The sequence below is a fragment of the Ostrinia furnacalis genome, unplaced genomic scaffold, assembly GCF_004193835.3.
Source record: "Ostrinia furnacalis isolate ACB-3 unplaced genomic scaffold, ASM419383v2 OfSCF6691, whole genome shotgun sequence".
Classification (NCBI taxonomy): Eukaryota; Metazoa; Arthropoda; class Insecta; order Lepidoptera; family Crambidae; genus Ostrinia; species Ostrinia furnacalis.
This window is the reverse complement of record NW_021136930.1, coordinates 851,333-874,373: the sequence shown is the minus strand read 5'-3', so window position 1 is coordinate 874,373 and position 23,041 is coordinate 851,333. Positions and strand designations below refer to the sequence as shown.

At 34.6% G+C, this 23,041-nt stretch overlaps 1 protein-coding gene across 13 annotated transcripts in view; it reads right to left on the bottom strand.

Moving 5' to 3' along the window:
• LOC114362700 (terribly reduced optic lobes) overlaps nucleotides 1–23,041 on the bottom strand; it is a 126,652-nt gene that overhangs the window by 101,597 nt on the left and 2,014 nt on the right. For all 13 annotated transcript variants that reach the window (XM_028318185.1, XM_028318192.1, XM_028318196.1 and 10 more), the window contains exon 2: nucleotides 8,646–8,784. In XM_028318185.1, coding sequence (XP_028173986.1) covers nucleotides 8,646–8,715 — 70 coding nt within the window. In that variant the 5' untranslated portion in view covers nucleotides 8,716–8,784. The remainder of the gene's footprint in view (nucleotides 1–8,645; nucleotides 8,785–23,041) is intronic.

The window sequence follows — 23,041 nt, the reverse complement described above, 5'->3', positions numbered from 1 at the left end:
TTAAAATTACTTGTGGTCAAAGCCATCCCATATACCTAAAATGGTGAAACAGATAAGTACGAGTATCTTCATTCGGACAAACTTGCTACAGTAACTGCGTTAGCGTTCAGGTATTTCTATTCATTATCACCTGTGCCCGTGGTGGTTTGGAACGGCAATATCAATTAACTAAGTGAAGAGAATCGATTTCCAATATTTTATTTTAAACCCACATAGCCCACTTTTACCCACTCGGTGACATAACATAGGTAGGTACATTAGATTTTTTGCAAGTTAGGATATGCGACTACTCTGATGAATACGATTTATGTAGTAACTAAAGGTGGAGCTTGTCTTATGTCTATTGTCTATCCAACATATTGATAAAATAGACATTATATTTATGCTATTATATTCTGTAATAAGACGCTGGCGATACCTAATGGAAGCATTTTATCTATTATTGTGTAGCTTCTAGCGACCTTGGTGTCTGATACACCTTTAAAGGGTCTATATGTATTTATGTGATTGCCTAGGCTCTAGTAAAAATAAGAATACAGACCACTTACTCCGAATATTAAACTAATTTTTTATTTCTTTTCTGGCTCAATCAACAAAATATTCGGTACTTGTATTATCGTATTCGGAAAAGAAGTACTTGTGCAAGTAATCCTCAACAAATTGAGTTGTAATTATTGCAAACGCAATATACGACCATAAATGTCAAAATGAAGCATGAACAAATTATGCTGGATTCTCAGAATACGGAACAAACCAGAAACCGTCAACGGGCGTAAATGTGTATTCATATAAATTACTCCAAATCGCACTAATTTGACTTTAGAGCAATTAGTCAATGGCCGGCGCGCGCATTGTTTAGGTACATATCCGTCAGATTGACACTTTATAATTAAATTATGCCGTCTTGTGCCGTTCCAACATGTAATAATGCTACTGGAATTACGAAGAAAGTGCATGGTATCATGTTTTATCCGTAAGTAGCACATTTCCAATTCATTTTAATTAAATAATAATTTTCAAAAAAAATCACGGTTGTATTTTGTAAGTGTTGCCACAGGTCAACGGAATATTTTACCCTACTTTTTTATATTGAATTACATTTGTCTATAAAAAATTCACGCGTTAATTTTGTTAGCGTTACCACAGAATAATGGAATATTTTCCCCATCCTTTTTGTTTTAATTAGTTTTTAGTGTAATTTCATCCATGACATGACAACCTGATTAATTAAATTATAAGTGCCACTTGTGGTCTAAACTGAATAAATATTTTTGATTTTGATTTGATTTCAATATATTGAATTAATTTATAATATTACTCCCTAATAATGAGGAGATAATAAATTACTATCGTGAATTTCATACTTTCCCATTTATTCAAAAGTAAGGCATTGGTATCAACAGATCAGCAGCAGCAATATTTGTATATTTAATAATAATTTTAAGTAATTAATTATTGCTTACATACTTACTCTGATTTTCTTTCAGGATACACAGCCAGAGTTGCCTCGCAATCAAATTTAAGTATTGGTGATGTTTTTGATTTGGATTCTGTTTTTGACTCCAAGAAAAGTTAAACTAAAAGCACTACTGCGCCGTAAACAAATGTTTTGTTGTCGATATGTTTACATAATAAAGAACCTTAAGTTTCTTTTTTGTTTTACTTGGCATTCTAAAATTTATATTCGACTTTTGTAATTGACTTTGAAATAACATATTATACCTACATATAGTATATTACACTATTTAATAGAAATAAATAATCATCTACACTTAGTTACTTTGGAGTAAAAATTAAATTCATAGGTAGGTAGGTACTATCTATGCCTATGGCCAGTCTCGTTCTATCGCAAAGAATCACCATTTGATAAGAGCGAGAGCAAAAACGGAAATGGATAGTTAACACTGTGGCCGTGTGTACTTATTTCACTTACTTATTTTTTACTTGTTTAACATCTCTTTAAAAAAATACATAATTTTACCCCAAAAATGGGGGTGTCACACAGCGCTAGTAACACTAAAGGGGGTAGAGGGGCGCGGGAGGGGAAGTATTTTGGACACAAGTTGCCGCGTAGAAATGTTATCGAACACTCCTTCTGGTTTGTTCTGTATTCTGAGGCTGGATTTCAACTAAGAAGGTACAGTCTGAATTCATTGTTTCAGCTTTTGCCAACCTGCACCGTACACCCTGTATAAACTATAGAAGTCGTGCCTTGCATAATGGCACTTAGTCCAGATTGCGGGCGAGCCACTAGACCCCATAATGGATGGCCATCTTAATAGGGGTATAAACAGATAGCTCTGTATAAGTATTTAATTTTACTCAATCCTGTTTATTTTTTTACAATAATGAAACAATCTGAGCAGTCACTGAAGATATTAAAGCATTTACGGAAAATTTTAATGTGACAAAATAGGAATTTCAAGACGTCACGTCTACTTCGACTTAGCAACATAGATCTATGAATTAAAATAAGAAGGTACAGAAGGCCCTCTTTTTTCAGCGACTTGAAATTAACGCCCTTTACTAATGCTGATGTCATTGCTTATTATGATATTGCAATCTAAAATAATACAATGTATGTATGTAACTACTATTTGATACCACCCTTCATGAAATAAGACCCAATTTTGCTGTTCAACTCGCAAAAAGTTTCACAGGACGTAGTTGTACCAGGCCTGTTCATCTCCGCGAGTTTACATCGAAAACAAAACACGCGCGATGGCCCACCTACAGGATACTTTTCGACCAGGCTTCACATACGAGCTAACACGCACGCGTACCTATTCTTGTGTATGATGGAAGAAAATAAAGAAAATGGTGTACTAAATACTGTGCAGTATTTAACTGCCTAAATATTAATAAACACAGAATGTACTTTTTAAGTTGCCTCAAGACACTGAGAGGTAAATAAATAGTTAATATTATTCATGATAATTCATGCTAAATCATGTATTTCCTCCGCCATTTTCCGCAGTTTGGCACCTCACGTCACATCATTTTACCGAAGTCAGCCCTATAGCTTCGGCGCAGTGCCGATCACTGACGTTTGTCAACAAAATGGTGCTTGACTCTTGAGACAGGCTAAATTACACCATATTGTTAATGACATTGAGAATACATTTTTTTAAATACCTTCGCGAAGTAAAACTTCTGTACGTAGTACATATTATTATTCTGTGGTTGTACACACATGTGCCTGTTGTTTGCAAGTCTAGCTTACTGATCCTAATGATATTGTGGCAACACTGTCATGCTAATACTATCTATCCCGTGGTTAATCTTTCGTGAATGCCGACGGGTCGTTTCGCAAAAATTAGGATGGATAAAAATGCACTCTTATTAACATAATAATACCAGCATTAGCTATAGCGCCCCAACATGTTTAGTACATTTTTTTGCGGGAAGCGCTCAGCTTCATGATACTATTAAGAGATTATAGCTATGTGGTCTTACAATCTGATACTAAAGACAATGTGAAAGCTTCGTTTATTATTTGTTGAGCATAATACGTTTACTGGGGGCAAAGTAATCCTTTAAGTATATTAATGAATTAACTATCATTGGTTATTACAATACATTAGCTTTCTTATTCATACAAAGCACATTTGTGAGCTTTTGAAAGCTCAATTGCACCGGTCCTCGTGTTTCTGTTTCAGTGAAAACTAATTAGGTTCTATTATAAGTTTGTAATCAGTTCAATTGATTCTACCTCTGACGATCGTTACAACTATACCTATGTTGACGTGAAAACTTCAACTAAAACACGTCTAATATATCAAAGAACAGTGCTTACCGTGTCTAGTGACACCTCTCCCCTCTAACCGACTTATTGAAAAATCCATCTGGCTAAGGCCAGCAGCAAACGTGCACAAAACAAAAATGGAACTGTCATTAATACACTACATCTTACATTAAAGTAGGTACCGTTTATTAAACTAAAAATTGGCTGCAACTAAAATGTTACAGGAAAGCCATCCTCCGTGCCTAATATTCACGAATGGACCGTGGAAATCATTAATAGCCCTTTCGAGTTCTCCTCCCAAAAATAAGACCTACAATTTATTGTATAATAGATTAGATTCGCTAAAATTGCTATTTTAGATCAGAAAATAAAATGGTATCAGTTTTTACTTGTATTATATTTTTTAGGTCAGCTGAACTAGAATATTGACGACCTTAATTTTATTCACTCTACTTTTATTTGAAACAGGAGCTAAGCTTTCTTCAGGATTCGTATCGGGTCATCAACACACAAATATTTTAAAGACGTAGTTTGTTGTTATTTTTTAACTCCTTTACGTACTTAATTCAAAATTCCATGGTTTAATATAATAATTTTAGATTTTCGTTGCGTGATACACTTTAAAAAAAATCCAAGTTGTGTATTACAATTTTGGAGCAATCGTTTTAATCACAGAAAGGTACTTCATAGGCTTTTAGTGTCTCAAAGCTCGCATTTAGCTGACGCTTTACAAAGGTCGTAAGCTTGGGTCTCTGCACCCGACTCCTTGTGACGTGCAGCCTGTGCGGCCGGCCTTAGACCAAACACTGAGGTCACAAAGGGATGCATGAATATTAATAGTCTCATCTCATTAGATCAATTACCTCGTGACCGAGAACGCGCCTTCTTTTAAGGCGGCTAGCGCGAAACACTTTGCTGCCGTATAATATAAATTTGGATGTTAATTTCAGTGACTTAAGTTTCAAATAGGGGTTTCCTTAAGTTTTGTCATTGGTGGAAGCGAAATGGTTAATTGAGGATTTTCTTTTTACTAAAGGAAAAAAAAGATAATCTTACCAATGACTAGAAAACATAATAGCTATATAATGTGGTACCAAAAACTAACTGTGAAATAGATATTTACCAATTGAAATTTAATGAACGCGCATCATTATTACTAAACGATGTAGGTTCATTTTATATTATTATGGTAATTAAAAACTAAAACATTTTAGGCTTTTTGAACACTATCTAAATACATATTGAATTTCAAACTATCAAAGGCATGGTAAGTAGCCTAATAATAAAGTAATCTATACTAATATTATAAATGCGAAAGTAACTCTGTCTGTTGTCTGTCTATCTGTCTCTCTTTGACGCCTAAATCACTGAACCGATTTTAATTAAATTTGGAATAGAGATAGTTTGAGTCCCGGGAAAGGACATAGGATAGTTTTTATCCCGGTTTTTGAAACAGGGACGCGCGCGATATAGTTTTTCTGTAACAGACAAAATTCCACGCGGGCGGTAAGCTAGTATTTAATAACAAAGCTCTGGTGATTATATAAATTATAATGACAATGTAAAACAGTTCAGTAGAATAGAATTAAAAACTCATTAGACTGTCTAAAACTTTAACTAAAGTAAGCGTTTAGTTTTCTCTTAATTTTTGGAACTTTTTATTTTCCCATTGGCATTTCGGAGTAGGCAAGTTGCAAAAACCTACACAGAAGCTTTAAATATGAATTTTGTAGTCAAGCTTAAATTTTCTGTAACAAAAAGTTTGAGCACACCCGTTCTCGGGTTAACATACAAATATTCAGCGTGGTCGGCAATAACAAAACAATTATTGTTATGTTTTGCCCCGGATTGGAGTGTGGACCGCGAGTCGTTGATTGTCTCACCCCTAGACGCGCGCACTTGGTAACCGATAGAGTGGACATGGATGAAAATTGAACGAGAATTATTTAAAAAAAAATCTGATATCATTTTCAGCACTTTGATTCGATTGATTAAATTATCATATTTGGTTTAAACAAGAATAATCATATTTCACTCTTCCCTTAAAATTATCTACTTAGTTGTTTTATATTTTGAGTGTTTTAATTAAATCATAATCATTTCAGCTATAGCACGTTCAATATGGACTTTCATCGACATTAAAGACAAAAGTCAAAATAAAAACATAAAAAGTGTAAAAATAGAAGTTAATATCTTCTTTACGACATTTGAAAATATTTTTCATTGCTCTGTCTTTTATCCAAAGTACTTAAGAACCGTTTTATTGTTCTCCCTGTCTAACTGTCCATAACCCGTATTCTAACTGAGTGAAATCGAGTGTGCGCTATGATTAACCACGCCCTTAGAGCGGGCGGCCGAAACGGGACGACTCTAACACTGCTCCGCATGCAAATTAAAACGTTTTTAGAACCGAAATAAAAACGTTAGCAGGATTGAGAAATGTCTACGCTTTTGTTGTTGGCATGCTAAAGAGTTCTCAGTGCAATAATAAATAAAAAAATCGCATAAAAATAATACAATATTTAACCAAGTTTGTAAGTAAAACGTTAGCGCCATAAAATGCTCTATTAACCAACGAACGAAAACCTATATCATTTTAAGTTGACGAAACGCTGAATTTGACAATGTAGATTCAATTTAGAAATTGTAGATCCGTTTATTTTATTGTTAGGTTGTGCTGAAAAACACTGATCCTATTGATATTTGGCACTTTGATCCATGGTTGACACAAAACACATAACCAAATTGTTACCAATTTATAAAATAGTTATATTATTCTGAAAAAGTTGCGTTTTAAGTGCGCAAAGCTAAGCTAAATTATTTGAATGAAAAGGTATTAAGTACGTGTTGATAGAAACCCTAATGAAGACGCTGGTTTATGAAAGTATGCCTTAATAGGTGATGAGTTCGTAAGTTATTTATAAACCACGAAATTTGCTTTTTTCCGTATCTTCCTATTAGTGCAGTGAGGACTGAGGAGGAGTCCTATACGTTGTTACGAAGTAGGCGGATGAAGGAACTGGAAAAGTTTCTTCGGACTGTGACAGCCTTAATAGATACGGCAAAGCCCGTCAACCACAAAAAGGAGCCGTAAACAAAAAGCCAGATCAATTATACAGGTTAGTCGCAAAAATAAACGTTAGGACGTGTGGTGTCGTTTAAGTCGTTTTGATTCAACTTTGAATGAACATGGCTCTGTCTCTGAGCTGTTCTATTCAGGACAAGTAACTGGATAGATTCTTTTTCTTTGCAACAACTGAGGTTATAACCCTGGTGTTAGATTTTACGAGTCACTTAACCCAACGGCTTAACGGGACCTCAAATGGACAGCATCATATTCAAATAATTAGGTAATTCCAAGCAATGTCTTAACCACAGTGAGAACAATAACACAAAATTATATTTTTGTCTCATCGGAATTCTTGTAAAAAAGACACATGTTACTTTTCAGCTGATTTAAAAGTTAAGATGGTTGATGAGCATAGCAACTGACTAATAATTATAACGATAAAACCATTAGATGGGTCAAGGCGATTGCATAATTACTTGGCGATGATAATAAACGCGCCAGGCAGAATTTTATTAACAAATGCCACACGTTAAATGTGTTAGCAGTATGAGCATGACGAAAGATTACACATTAAAAATAAATATGTATGTTTAAACGCCGAAGAAAAGAAAACATCCAAATAATTTGAAATATAATCCTTAGGCTGCATTGTCAGCAGCCGTCAATTTGGATTCCGTCAATAACTAAAACAATGCACTGTATGCCTTCTAACTAAGCCATTTGATATAGGTACACCCATTCGGAACATCGTGAAAACCTCGGGAAGGGAATAAAGAAAACTCCAAAACAGAGGCGTTTTATATTCTCCGATGTTATGTATCTGTTGTTTGTTAAAGGTTTTAAATCTTGTAACTAACATTTTCAATGTATCGCTGTTGGTTTCTATAAAATAAATAAATAAAAATAAAATAAAATAGAAATTACAGCGCTAACACTGCTAGGTCCAACTAAAAGCCTACCTACGCTCGCATTTCGATGTCCCAGCACGACTGAGTACTTTTTAAGGGATGGGATTCAAATAAGTTCTTGCGGGTTGAATTTATACAAACGGAACTAGTACACACATTCTTGTGTGCTTATGTAGGTTTAACAAAATCATATTTAATAGGCACTTTGTCTCTACAATTAACCTAATGGTTATTTATTTACCTTTTGTTTTAATAAAACTAAAAGTAAGTAACCATCTTTGGCCTTAGCTAAGCTTTTAACTTTGATTAGTCTTAGAACATTCATTTTATGATAAGACACTGCATAAGCTTATGATTGCCTTTACAATGTTACCATTCTCTTCACAGTCTGTAACCATCTTGTCGTTTGTCAAATGTGACTATAGAAATGCAATGCTCAGATGGAACCAATAAAAGATTGAGTATTGAGGACGTCTCTACGTACGAGCACAACACCAATAATGAAGTTTGGCTTCACCCATCCCCTACAATCTGATAGACATTCCAATTTTGCTGCGTGCGAAAGGCGGACTGCAAACATGGTGGGTATGGCGACCACAACAAACGACTCTCGCGCTTTGTTACTTTAGTATTTTAATTGCCTGTCCGGCTCGTAGTTTACACAAAATAAACACATCAGTAGCTCTTAAATTGTACATTTCTTGTAAATAGTAATCTGCGACATAAAATGCAGCAGACACTTTTAAAAGTCATTCAAAAGATCGAAAATTTTAACGTTCCAGAGTTTAACGAACCCTTAATACAATTTATCTTTTAAAACGATTCCGTAAGATTTGATACAAAGGTATGACAATTTTCCATAAATTAGAATTTCTCTCATGTTAACAATATACTTAGTTAATTATTCTAGTTGTTTACTTACGCCTCACAAACTGCGCCCGAACTGTTGACAGTCCCAGTAGCAAGAGAAGACACGCACGCACCTTCCTCATGGTTATAATGGTGAGTTAAACCTTGCCGAGTTGCATCGATCTTTTTTTGCACTCGTCCACTGTTGGAAGCTGCACAAAAATCAGGAATTCACAGTCTTTGGACCATGAGTACCGGCACTCCGCACTGCTCAATGTAGTAACGCAATTGCCCCGGTATATGTGCGATCCACGCCTGTATCTAGTGTGTGTGCTTCTAATGAAAAGCTAGCTTTGAGATCTACTTATGAAGTTCCCCATGAATATTTATCGAAATATAGATGTGTTTGCACGTTTTTAATGTCTTGCCTCTTCCATGGTTTTAGGAAAAAATATAAATCTAATATTATTGAAAAATAAATGTAATGAAACAATTTTAATCACATTAGGTACTCAATTAAAAGATTTAGGATTTCTTTAAATTAACTTATTTCACAAAATCTTTGCAATACTTTCCGTATTTTAGACCAGTTCCGTTAAATAATTGTCCAATTAAACTACAACTAACTACAAAGAAAGTTGTGTGTAGAATGCAAGTGCAAGTCAATGACGAAGAGCCATTGAGGTGATTTATCAACGTCATATTCGTCTCGATTAAACACGTTCGGATCTCAGCCTTAATGGTCAGGGATGTCGATATACCAATCACAAAGCCACAACTTAATAACAGCTACAAAAAGTGTGATTAAATGGTATTTTTTCGACCCATCAAAAGCATGTCTGGCAGGCCAGTTATATCGAGCGACACTTGGTTTGGTTTCAACATTGCTTTTTGTACAATTTGTTTGTATAAACAACAGCAAATACGAGAGCAGATCATCATCATCATCAACAGCCCTTTACAGTCCACTGCTGGATTATGAGCCTCCTCCACTATGGTGCAGGGATTTGCCATAATCTCCACGCTTGGCAGGCGGGTTGGAGATCGCAGTTTAAAAGATTGATGTTTTTCAGAGAGCGCTGCTGCCCATTCTCTGTTTGTTGTGTAGTCCCTAAGTCGCCTCTTACGACACCCGCGGGAAGAGTAGGGGTTGGTGACAAATGTATTCTACTCTGCCGTCACCACACGGCACGAGAGCAGATATTCAACTTAAATTCACATGTTCTTCAAATAATTTAATTGGTTTTGGGAAATATAATCTGTTCCTTGCCTGGGCCGCCATATTTGTGAAAAAAATATTTTTTTTACCATTAATCCTTGCTCACATGTGACATCCTTGTAGTTTGGACATCTGTCATAATGACAGCAGCCGCCATTAGGGGCTAAATCTTTTTGTTGCAGTCCAGACACTTGACCGCGGACTCAGAACTGTTGCTCCCGAGTTGCTGTCGGTGTTTTGTTTCATTTGGAAACCTTTGGTTCAGTTTGATAATTGCTCAGACCATTGGACGGCTTCGGAGCGATATTGATAGTGGCACAAACCTTATACATTTGTTAAAAAAGGTTTACCCTAATTAAAAATAAATTATAGGAACGCGCGAAATTTATCGAACTGCAGCTGCTATTTGCCATTCAATACAGAAGGGATCTCCCTTCATCATCATCATGTTAGGCGGAATTGACGTTAAACATAAATACCTACACCAATGCCACTCAAAGATTTGCAGTTGTTATTTGCAATGGAAGCATGACTAGAAATGTTATTTGTATATTATTCAGATACTATTCGAATATCGGAACTACACTAGTTCCTAACGATCGTGCAACTATCAAATCATGCGGTTTGGTATCGGAATCTCACATAGAATATTATTTCATGTGTAACGTATTCTTGGAAAATAATTGCATAGAGGTAGAGGCATAGGTATTACAATACAGATAATATTAACTAGACTTGGTGCACAGCAACACAAAGATAGGACATTCTTTGATATGTCTGTTGTCATGACATTTTAATTTTAAAATTTAATGTACGTTTGTTCACGTACTAACTAAGGTTCTCATTATCTCACAGACAGGGACATAGTTATGAGAAATAATATATCGTTCCAATTGTTCAGAGGTGCATCCAAATCTTTAAAAACCATGTAGGAGTATACAGGAGGCTCGAACACAAAAAGATCATAACTCAAGGCGTTTTGGCGTCCCAACCGATCACTGCATGTCAATGCGCCGATAAAATCTTTAATAGTTTCAACTATCAATCCGAAATGAAGTCTTGCATTCTAATTTCTAACTCATCAGTCGTGGCGGGCTGGTTGTAAATCATTCGGGTTTATTGCTAATACGTCTTCGGCTTTGTGTTTTCGTTTTTTCGAGTTGACGTGTAATTTGATATTTTTATTCCCATTGTGCTTTCGATGGCAAACTGATAGTTGGACTTGTCGCTTTCATGTTTTATTTTGATGGGTTTTAGGATAGGATAGTTATTTATTCGTAGTTTAAAGTTTAGAATAAATATGCCTCGTATTTAGAGAGGAACAAATAATGTGTCGCTCAACGTGTAGGCGTCCGACATTATGTTACGTCACCTTTTTCATTTTGTCAGACGTGTCCGGTGAAGTCACTACATCTCTAGCGGCAACTGTTGCACAACATTTTATCCCTTAGTAAAAACGATGCTTTGGAATCCAAAAAATTCAGATGATAACTACGCCCTAGCTGCCTAATACATATACCTACTCGTATTATTATACCTAATCGTAGTCTTGTATTATGTATCAGACAGAATATACTACAGTATACTATCATCCGGAAAGATGCGTCACTATTCATGATCGTGATGAGATAATAGTTTCGTCACAGTGTACTCAGTCAAGGTTGATAAGGATTTTCATGTTATCAGCGAGATAAAATTCTTCTTACTGGCCTACTAAGCCCAGATTTTGCTGGATAGAATTTTGTAATTAATAGATAGATTCTACAATTAAGGTTATTTCTAAATTGAAAAGGGTTTGGAATTTTTCTAAATTTAAATGGAATTAGAATTTGAACGGAATATTGAATGTTGAGTATTATTTTTTGCTAAATAAACTGCAAAAAAAAAAATTATATTTTTTGGTAGCATTTTAGAATAACAAACTTTGCTTTTCATCTGACTCGTTGAGTCACTTAAACTTATCATGTGCATAAAAAAATAATCCACAAACATTCCGCAGATGTTGAACATCAGCAGAAATGCAATTATAAGTATAATAATTAAACCAAGAGGCGTGTGAAATAGATGGGGAGTCAAGGTCATATTACATTTGGTATTAAAGAACTTTTGTATTAAAAGTATGGATTAAGGTCTTTTCCGATTTGCCGATTTTATAAGAAGCTAAAAATACATAAATGTAGAGCTTATTTGCTTAAATCAAGCAATTTTGCATGTTTTGCATTCAAGTTACTTCACAACATATTTATTTTGGATGTATAGATAAAGTTTCATACATCGAAAATAAAAATGAATATGCTGCTAAGCAATAATACCTCAGAAAATGACCTCTGTCTTTAGTGTATTGGAATCTACATCAAGTGTATTACATAAATGTTTGATTTAGAATGTCAATATTAAATAACGCAGAGTACTCGTTTTTATGTCGATCCAAAGCTAAGCAAGCAAAGCCTTTATCCTGACCACGTCCTATATCGACAGTTGTTATCGTTATATTAACACCGGTAAATTAATGAAAAAACTACTTCGAAATATTAAAATGGACGATGCGATTTACTTACTTCCAGATGTAAATATGGTATGTCTGTGTAAAAGAAATTTTTATTTTGAGCATGTAATTTCAATTAATTAAATACGAGTAGATTTTATTATGACGAACTCAAAGAAAGGCATCAAATTAATTTTATTCTTATTCTGAAACAATATTAAACAATATTGTTTCAGAATAAGAATAATACTAATCAAAGGTATCATATATTTTAGGTCTTTAGGTATAAATTACATTTAAAAAAATATGTCAATTACAAAGCTGTCTCTTGCCTCATTTATTTGCTTCGTCCGCCTATTTAGACGGTAATGTCTGACAAAAGTTTTTAGTCCTATGATTTCTGACATCGCTGCGGAGTGCCAGGCACGAAAAAATAAGGCAGCCCCTGTTGCGTCACGGAAAGTGTGTCATCTCTTTTAGCGAGGTATAAGCCGACATGACAAGAAAGCCCAAGTAATCACTGCGATGAGAGAGCCACGAATTACCTAACATGCGCGTCATTTTATGACTGAATGATTTCTTAAAAATACTTTTTAAAAATTACATTTTAATAAAGCATCCGCGGTCGGTCAGAGATCAAAAAAGATTACCTTACGATGAATTGAACTCAAAGAATATTTTCATTTTAAGGGTAGAATGAAGGTTCATGTTGTTTCAATCTTTTGCTCGTATCACGAATTTCGTTTTTGTGCCGAAATATATTAATAAATTATTTTTTTCTTATTTTATGAAGTTGGTGTGATATCATTGTAGTTTTTATTTTTACAATTTTTTTCAAATTGTCTAAGTAACCTAAACTTCCAGAACTTTAGTAACATTTTAGTTCAATCACAAAATGTGTGACATTCCTAAAATAGATACGATTTTTGTTTCCGACTGTCCTGTGCTATTGTCTGTCAAACAACGCAAAGCTCGCTGTCATTCCGTTCATATTATGGATTAACTATTTTTGTTCGCATACCTCGTATTATAAATTAGACGCCCCCACAATACTAAATACAATCTGCATAGTAATCGTTGAAAGGCACATCGTTTTGACTAACTTCGTTACTTTAGCACGGACCCATGTCATAGTTTATTGACGAAATCAGATGTGGGATATGAATTATTGACTCTATTGTTTTCGTGTACAAAAAGAACGTTAATTAATATACAGCTAAGGTTGACTGTTGTAAAATGAACTTGTTAATTCGTAAACTAATAAGGTTGTGGCCAGAATGGGGAGGCATAACTACGAGTAATTCCTAACTTGGATGTTAATGACTCAGTTTATTACACGAATGGAGGTTTAATTTAGATTTATATCCTAAGTAGGTACGCGTTGTCCAATAAATAGTTACAATTTGCACAAAGGAGAGAATGTGCACTTAAATTAATTTTACGATGACGAGTATTAACAGTGGCTCCGCTGAAATTACCAGCAATGAATACTGTACAGTGTGCCAGGACATGTGCTTATTCGCTGTAAGATGCTAAAGAGTTTGTATAGGCAGTTTTCTCTTTCAGAAAATATATTGACTTGGCCATCGCACTAAAATAATTTAATTTACACGTGTTTTCATGCGATGGCCAAGTCAATATATTTATGTAAAACGTTAAAGATTTCCTGGCCTGGACTTGGTATTACATGGATCTCACAACTTTTTACCGTAGAACAACTGAGTTGCGAGACTTGGTTTTTTTGAAAAGTATTGTTTTTGATGGGATCTCATTTCTTTTTGTATTTCGTAGACAGCAGTTATGTATCCAGAACACTGGACCGAAATTGAAAAATTTTACTCGACTTGGCGGTTGCACTACCGTGCCCCCAAATATTTTAGTTTTTCCTTGATTCATACACCAAACACTACTTATATTCCAAATTTGAAGCTTCTAGGTCTGCTAGAAGTGCCTTAGAGTTTTGATGATCGGTGAGTCAGTGAGTCAGTCAGTGAGTGACAAAATTAAGTAACTTTGACCCGTTATAATTCTTAAACTACTGGTTCAAATTGAATGAAATTTTAAATATACCGTGTCTTTACAATGCCTGCATAGCTAATGAAAATTCAGCCTTCTAGTTTTATCCACAACGAAGTTACAGGCGGTCGAAAATGGCCTGAATCGCTTCGAGAAAAGGATGGTACGGCCGTGCCGCTTTTTTGCTCGACTTGGTGGGGGCACTGCCGTGCCCCCAGATTCCAAACATGAATAAAATTAATTACAGAAATTGCTTTTTTGCACGTTTGCAATTGTTTCTTTTTTGCGTTTGGTGTGCATCTGTTTTAACATAAACTGGTTTTACTCAGATATTTACAAAATAAATAAAAAGGTTTCGGGTAGTTAGATGTTTTGAGTCGCCAAAGGAAACGGAATTGAAAAATGTGATTTCCTACTTATTGAAAATCGCTTGCATTTCTTTTTAAGTCAATGTCATATTTCATTACAAGCTCCATGGTGACTAGTCTAGATGTTTTATTGCTCAAGAATTGTTTCCGAATACCAAATAGGCACTTAGCTTGTAATAAATAGTACCGGGACACGGATAGAGACTAACTTTTAAATTGTTGGTCGGTTATTTTCAAATTAGCTGCCATAACTTCGCGGAGTCATTGCAATAAAGTAGCGATTTGCTGGAAATTATGGAAGACCCGCATTTTAATACAAACATTCGGTTTGACAAAAACTTTCATTGCGGGACACTTATTTAGAAACTGATATTAATTTTGCGACAGGCGGAGCTCGCGTGCTTGCGACCTCGCGGTCTAATCTAACCTACGTCATAAGCGGCAGCGGGGGCAAAAGTTAACTTGTATAAAAATATTTGATTACGAAAATTACTACTTTGATTAGGCACAATATCGAGCTGATTTACACTCGGCATCAAGTAAATATAACACCAATATTTGAAAGCTCAATAAATAAACATAAAGAAAAACATTGTTTTTTATAAATATGTGACTTGAAAAAAGGCTTCAGTTGGGGCTCACCTCTGGGACCAATTTTTGTGGTTATAAAACCAAATAATGATCTCACGTGTCCTCTTTAACAGATGGATAGCGATTAATCTGAAATTGAACAGTTTTATAACCATAAAAGTTGGATCTAGCGTTTAAGACGAGACACTGGATCCTCCTAAAGACACATTTTTGGGATAAAAAAAAACCTTTTCTTTAATGAAATGTATGAGTTTAGAACTAGGCTTTCAAATGATATCAATACGAGTGGTGGGAAGTGGGGATGCATACGTTTGAAATTGCTTATCGCGGGAGATGCCATTTATTTGACGTCGAGTGTATTTTAGTTCTTGGTTGTTTTATGTTTCCCCATCACTTTACGCTTGCGTTCTGTGCCTCTACACAATGTTAAATTCGTTATAGACTTCGATTTTATCAAATTGCATACACCTACGCAACTAAAGGATGTAGGGAAGTGCTCTTGATCAAAATACATAGTTCGAGAACGTTACGTTGCTACGGGCACTGTTTAATACTGTTTATTCGTAACGAACTCTTGTACTTGTAAGTTATAAAGGCCCGGTTTTTTGATTCGTAGTTAAAATAACAAATGGTCAAATTTGACAGATGTCAAATGACAAGTGGTTAAATATCAGCAAAAATGGTTTTTGAAAAATGGTTAGCTTGACTTTTAGTAATTTTTTTACCTATTAGTTAACAATTTGTTAATATTTAACCATTAGTAGCAAAATTTAACAATTTGTTATTTTAACTTTGAATCAAAAAACTGGACCTAAGATCATGAAATCTTTGCAAGAGACTAACCATAGTGTTTACAAAGTAATATGCAACACTGACAGTTGAAATATGCAATTAAAACTTCTTACTACGACGCAATTTAGTGCTCTAGGATTCGACAATGAATCACGTCGAATTTCAGTGCTTGTTAAGGACTGCTGTCAAGTTAGCCATATCATGCGTTGCCTAGTTTCGAAGGGTTTATAGGTTTCCGTTACTTCATTAAATATTCAACAACTAATGATAATAATAAAAACAACGAAAAACCACGTCATTTTCTTCTTAAATATCATTGATCATGCTTGTTACTTACTTACTACGTGATTTTTATATGCACATGATATATGTTTTATATTTAAACATAAAAATATTATCTTAATAAAGTGCCTAAAGAAGAACAATATGTAAGCAAAGCTTTTGTTACAAGAAATCATGACATTTTACTCGTTTGCGTTTGCTATAATTTAGCTGCACTACCTAGAAAAACAACACAGCAAAAATCGCGTTAGTCCCTCCAGCTACGTCAAGCTACGTCAGTAAATCAATAGAAATTTTGATTTCTAGTTTTTTTTGGGAAGTGTTACACGGTCCACAACTTTATCGTAGTGCAATAAAGCGTTGTACATGTTTTAATGTTATTTCCTGCCTCGTGGAAGAACTATAGGTAAATCTGAGCTCGTGGGCCGAGAACTTATCCCAACTTCATATCCTGTGTCTGATGGCTAGCTTTAGACATTAATCAAAACAAAAATCACATGAGATTTAATAATGTGTCTTAGGTAGCTGTACGAGAAATTTTGACCATTTATATTCTTAGCTTTTTCTAGTTACCCTTTTCGACATTTTCCATATTTCGTCACTTAGAATTTAGAATCTAGTTCCAACTAGAAGTTTCACCAGAAAAAAATAAAAATTTAGAAATCATTCTAAAATATAAAGGTAAAACTTTCCCGCGTAACACATCGTATGGACTACAACAACTAGTCAAAGTTCCCAACTTGCGCCATTCCAGAAGTATCGTTAAACAGTTGCTCTTTATGCAAATCTGTGCATCGGCACGGAAGCCCCCCGCATTTTGTCTTTTTGGCGTGCTAACTCGCTGCTGATCGACCTTCGTGGGCCAGAAACTCTTCAATTACGCTTAATGATAATAATATTTTCCGCTAACAACGATCAAGGCACGATAACAGAACGTTTTTACGCAGCCCCAACGGTGAAATATTTGGATACTGTTCTATAAAGAAAGCACGACAGTAATCGTAAACTAAAAATGTGATGGTTTCGCAAACAAGCAAACCGATCTATTAGGGTAACTTTGTTTGATACACGAAATGTTTCTAACTATAACTTCAAATATCATTAAAACATGGTTGACTCTACATTTATCTCTTCTTTTAAGGGAGAAACAATTTTAGGCTCACCGGCAGGTGGTAAATAATTATTTTTCGTGAAAGTCTTTCCTTCACATAATTCAATCAAATCAAATCAATCATTATTAAATTTTACCCGTATTTTAGAGCTTACGAACGTCAAAAATAACAAAAAGATAGGTGGTAGCCCTTAATTGAATTGAACTTGAGTTAAACTAGGTAGTGCAACAGATTTTTAGAATAATGAAATGCACACACCTCTTCAATTCAATTTATTGAAGTATACAAGCACATAGGAAAAACTAAGTTTGTGCAAACTATTACATACGTTGGCGCAAGACGTCAGAAAACTTGGAAACTCTACGAATGTCTCAAAACGTTAATTGCTTATAAACAGCGTAAGACCAAGTTGAAGGACTAACTCGATTCGTGTTCACGATATATGTTACGTACGTTACAATTGCTATGCTTGAGAACTTATTACTTACTGTTACAACTCCACTTAGGTACAGATTTTTTTCTTAATTTGAACGTTACGACCTTATGCTACATTCGATGAAGTCCAACCAATGTCTCACTAAATCGATTTCCTATCACACAGTAATAGAAATGATTTTTATCACTTATCCCAAACTAATTCTAGCCAGACTTTAACAAGAACATGTGAAAAAGTCTGGCCGAGGTAAAGTTATCTCAATTACCCTTAATTCTTTAAGAATTTGAGAATTTTGCACAGGCTAGTTAAATTACATGTGTCCGTTCAAAGGGATGATGGGCATTCTTGGAGAACAGGTTTCACAAAGTTTAACGCCTGTCTCCTTGGGTGCTGACACCTGAGAACCGATAGGAAACGGAATCTCACTTAGGAATATACTGGCATCTGAACTTGTGTGGAGTGATTTTGGGGGTGCAAGCAAAAATAGTCTTTATTGATTATTAGGTCTTGATTATTCTTGTATTTTTCCCAATCTTATAAATTCTCAGTAAATCAGGTCATATAATATTTTTTGGTTTTCTAAAGCAAAGTAAGTTAAATTAAATTACAATAATGTGAGGACACACCTTACCCCAATAAAGGAACGTCTATTTGATCTCCACTACAGAAAAACGATCTGAACTCGCTGATATTTTTCCTGAACGTTACCTTATTACACCCTGTAAGGGCAGTTATGTAATAACATTAAAATAATTCAGTTACCAAAACAAGTAAGCCGATCGAGTTACAGCCAACACCTGTGTTCTTATCAGCATACTTTAAGCTATGCTCAGTATACATCTAGAATAGTCATATACCTCGCACGCTTGACACTATTCCAGCCGACTAAGCTTTAGTCTATGCCTTCAGTAAGAAGGATTGCCTATAAACATTATTATCTCGTGCAATGCCCTACGCAAAACGAACGGTTGCAAATTAGTGCATTTCGCGCCCACACCTTCCTATTGACCAGCTGTCCTATGATTTTATAACGGCTTTTAGTTATGCCTACAAGCAAAAATAATATCGTTACCTATTTTTACTTCAGAAATCAACATTAACTAGTGGGTTTTAATTTTATTGTATATATTGTGGGTAAAATTCTAGAATACATCATATTTCACTGTGCATTCAATGGAAAGAATATTTTAAATTAAGATTTCATTTCATTCGTTACTTTGGAAAATGTTAACAACGCAGAATCGAGAATGATTATAACAAAAATGTAACCTAATGTCGTACGGTATTTTGCATTCTCTCTAATAACAAGCAATTATGGTCAACACATGGAGAATCCAGCCAAGCGAGAAAAAAAAATTGAAAGTGGCGAGAGCAAGCACGTTTGCAAAACAGTCTCAGGAAATTGTGTTAGTAAGTGGATCACAATGAAGGAGTCCGGCAACTCTTAGAAAACTTTGTACAAATGCGCCCAGACGTCAACGGTAGATTACCTACATTCTGACTTGGTATGTTTCCTTGAAACCAAATTAGGTACCTACTATCTACTATATTCAATTTTTAAAACCTGCACCGTCCTTTAACATACTAAGAGAATATTGAATACATAGATTGTGAAAAGGCTGCATATTCGTTATTCAATCGTGCGAACACCAAATGGAATTGGATGATTAGTATCGACATAAAAATACTGTGCTTTGATACAGGTGCTGTAAAGAGCCTCGATGACAAATTAAAGAAATATTCGAAACGTGTTTCATTCCATAGGAAAATATTTTAATTAATGAAGTAGAAGACTCTTGTATAAAATTAAAAAAAACGACAAATGACACAGAATGAAATTAATGAAACTCTTAGGTTACCACTCATATTGTGTAGGCTTTGCAACAAAAAGAAAAAAAATTAAATAAACGAAATGTGAACTAATACCCAGGTTATGATACCTACACGTTACCTACGGTCATCATCGTCAGTCACAGTGCACGCATCCGAGCCTGCCCTAATTTGGGACAGTGGCAGTTTTAAATGCTGGCCCAAACTAACTTTGTCCATTCCGTTAACTAGGCAAGCCTCATCAGAACAATAATTTTGTCATCTACAGCGGACCCTACAAAATGTTTAGGGAAGAAAGTTGCACTGAAATTAAAATACATGGCAGAATTTGATTCGACAGGCAATATACTTCCAGAGATGTATAGTACTACAGTAATTTTGATATTATTTAATAAACATTTCAAAACCTAGAGACACTGGTCTTTTGGACGGTTAAGCCCGTTCCTAATTGGTATGGCTTAGGGTTATACATTTTCCGTTCTATTGTAAACTATAGTTTATTGTGGGTTTGAAATCGTGACTGTGTAGCTGGCTTATAACAAATTACCCTTCAAAATTATTTATTATTGCCAGTTAGGTACTAATATTTCGCGGTCCCAACAGAACCTAGTATTATACCTTAAGAGGCATAGTTTACCATGTCAATGAGTTGATAACGTTATTTATACAATACATCGTGACCCGTTAACTTATTTATCAAACTGTAAGGGCCGTAGGGCCACCTTATCAACCGATAACGATATATGTCACAGGGAACTTGAAAACAAAATGGATATATCAATAATTACTACTATTGTTTAATATAGTATAAGATTCCAGTGGAATAGCTAAGTGACATTTTTATTTGCTGGTGAATTTGCTTGTCACACGGTCAATAGGTGACACGAAGAATATTTAGGTTCATGTTAAATTACGTATTTGATATATCATAACTTTAGTTTGACCATCACCCCCATAAAACTATATTGTATGATATAAATAGTCAAGCTACTTCTTAATGAAATTATTGTTGTGGCAAAATGTAGCAAACCTTGCAGCAGCGACGTTTTTAAAATCAAATGCATCAAACTAGTTCCTATTTCCAAGGGACCCAGTCCCAGATAATGATCCTCATTTTAATGCCATTTCATACAAAATAAAGAACAACAACCGTATTAATCTAACCACGAATTAATAGAAACAGAACACGCCCAAGAAATGCTATTATCAATTCTCCCTGGCAAGGTTTACACCGTATATCGTATTGCTAAGGCATCTATTACAAACAGCTCGTTCACACATCAAAGCATATTTAAATGTGGGCGACAACAAAATAACAGTTAGTGGCTTTGCCGAGACGACGTTTTGTGTTAAGTAAACTGTCTTTGTCGGAGTTAGATGAGAAAAGTGGATACATGCTTAAACCACACTCGTGTTTCCCACTAAACACAATGTTATTATGAAAGAAACTACTTACTTCGCGTTATAAATAGTATTATTTCATCATAGTCGGCCGTTTGGTGTAGTGGTTCGAAACGGACTACTATTCCGGAGGTTGCGGGTTCGATTCCCGTACAGTACAAACATTTGTGTGCATGAACATATTTGTTTGTATTGGACTGGGTGTTTACTATGTACATATAATATGTATGTATTTACAAAAAAAAGTATTTAAGTATGTTTGTTTATATCCGTTGTCTAGTACCCATAGTACAAGCTTTGCTTAGTTTGGGACTAGAAGTGCAGTGTAAAAATGTCCAAGGATATTTATTATCAGACGGCGCCGCGGCGTCCATTTTTCAGTATTCGTATTATATTAAAACTCGAGTATGGATTTTTAATCAGAACCGTGATAAAAATAGGAGGCATAGCATAAAAGCTGCTGAGAGTCAACCAGGCTTGAATACATTTAATATCTGGTTTAGATTATTATACATATTTATTGATACATTGACAACATCGTCTGAAAACTGATCTAATTGTATATTTACATTAATACGTTCCAAGTTCTAGTGGTTAAGAAAAATTATCTAATGAATTTATTTTCAGCAATTTGCAGCCACCTGGTAAAACAACAAGCAGGTATTTGTTTGATGTTTTCGCACACTTATAACAGAGTTGTGACTTCAAAAGGATAGTTAGTTTTTGTTGTTTTGTTATTGAAACGAAAGCAAGCAAAGAACTTACTTGAGTTAGATAATGTTGAGAAAAATTATGCGATGTTTATATGTATTAAGGGAGAAAAATACTTGTCAAAGAGATGTGAGAGACAGATTAGACAGTCTAATAGTTATTATTAGGTGTATTTTTTGATCGGAAATTTTACTAAGGGCTGATTTTTCAATCGATGGATAACTTTTAACTGAAGAATAAGATTGGCACATTGACAGTTTTAGTATGGGAAATATGTCAAAATGACAAGGTTATTTTATTTAGTTAAAAGTTATCTGACGATTGAAAAATCAGCCCTAAGAAAAGTACCTAAGCAAGTTTAATAAATATTGTATATTGTACGACTATGGTATGCTATTTTGAAATTTAAACACGTTTTTAATGCTATCAAAGCTGTTTTCGATTAAGAAGTAAATTATTACAAATCGTCAATTAATTTGCATTTTAAAATATTGCTAATCTTTACGCCCGTTATTATTAACTATTCTAATAATCGTCATATTATGTTACAGAACTTGAATGTGTCTGTCCGTCTTAATTTGTTTGATGCCAAATTGTAAAATTAGTTAATATTTTTTGCAAAATAGCACTTTTTATTATTGATTTGATAAAAATGTATTTAGCGCATCAAGAGCGGTATAATTTCTGTAGAACCTGATTACATAAGAGAGATAATAATGTGGTTTTAAAATGCTTAGGTTATATCATAATATTATTCAGAAAACTGTTTGTTGTAAAGGCTTAAAAATATATTCGGATGTGTGGACCGCTCTTACAGTGAGGTCAGGCGCATGTCGCCCACATGACACTGATTTATGATTTATTATCTATGGCAATCATCTAAAGATTAAAAAGTTCGTATACGATAGTACTCGTGTCAGTGGATTACGCTCTTTGTTAACTATAATGTAACGCAATGCTTCTAAATATGGCTGTCCATTCAGATAAAATTGGTATGACATGCGACTTAATTTTCACTGACACATTTATGTCACACGCTGATTTAAGGCTCAATTATTATAGGTAATGGATCATATTTTATGTCATGACTGAGATTATCCTGTAGGATATGAAACTATCATAAATTATGCCAATTTTACTGTCACTGCATCAGGAGGCATCAAAATCGATGCAAAACTATTCCAGTCCATAACACTCACGCTTTTCCAAAAACCGTCTATCGTTTC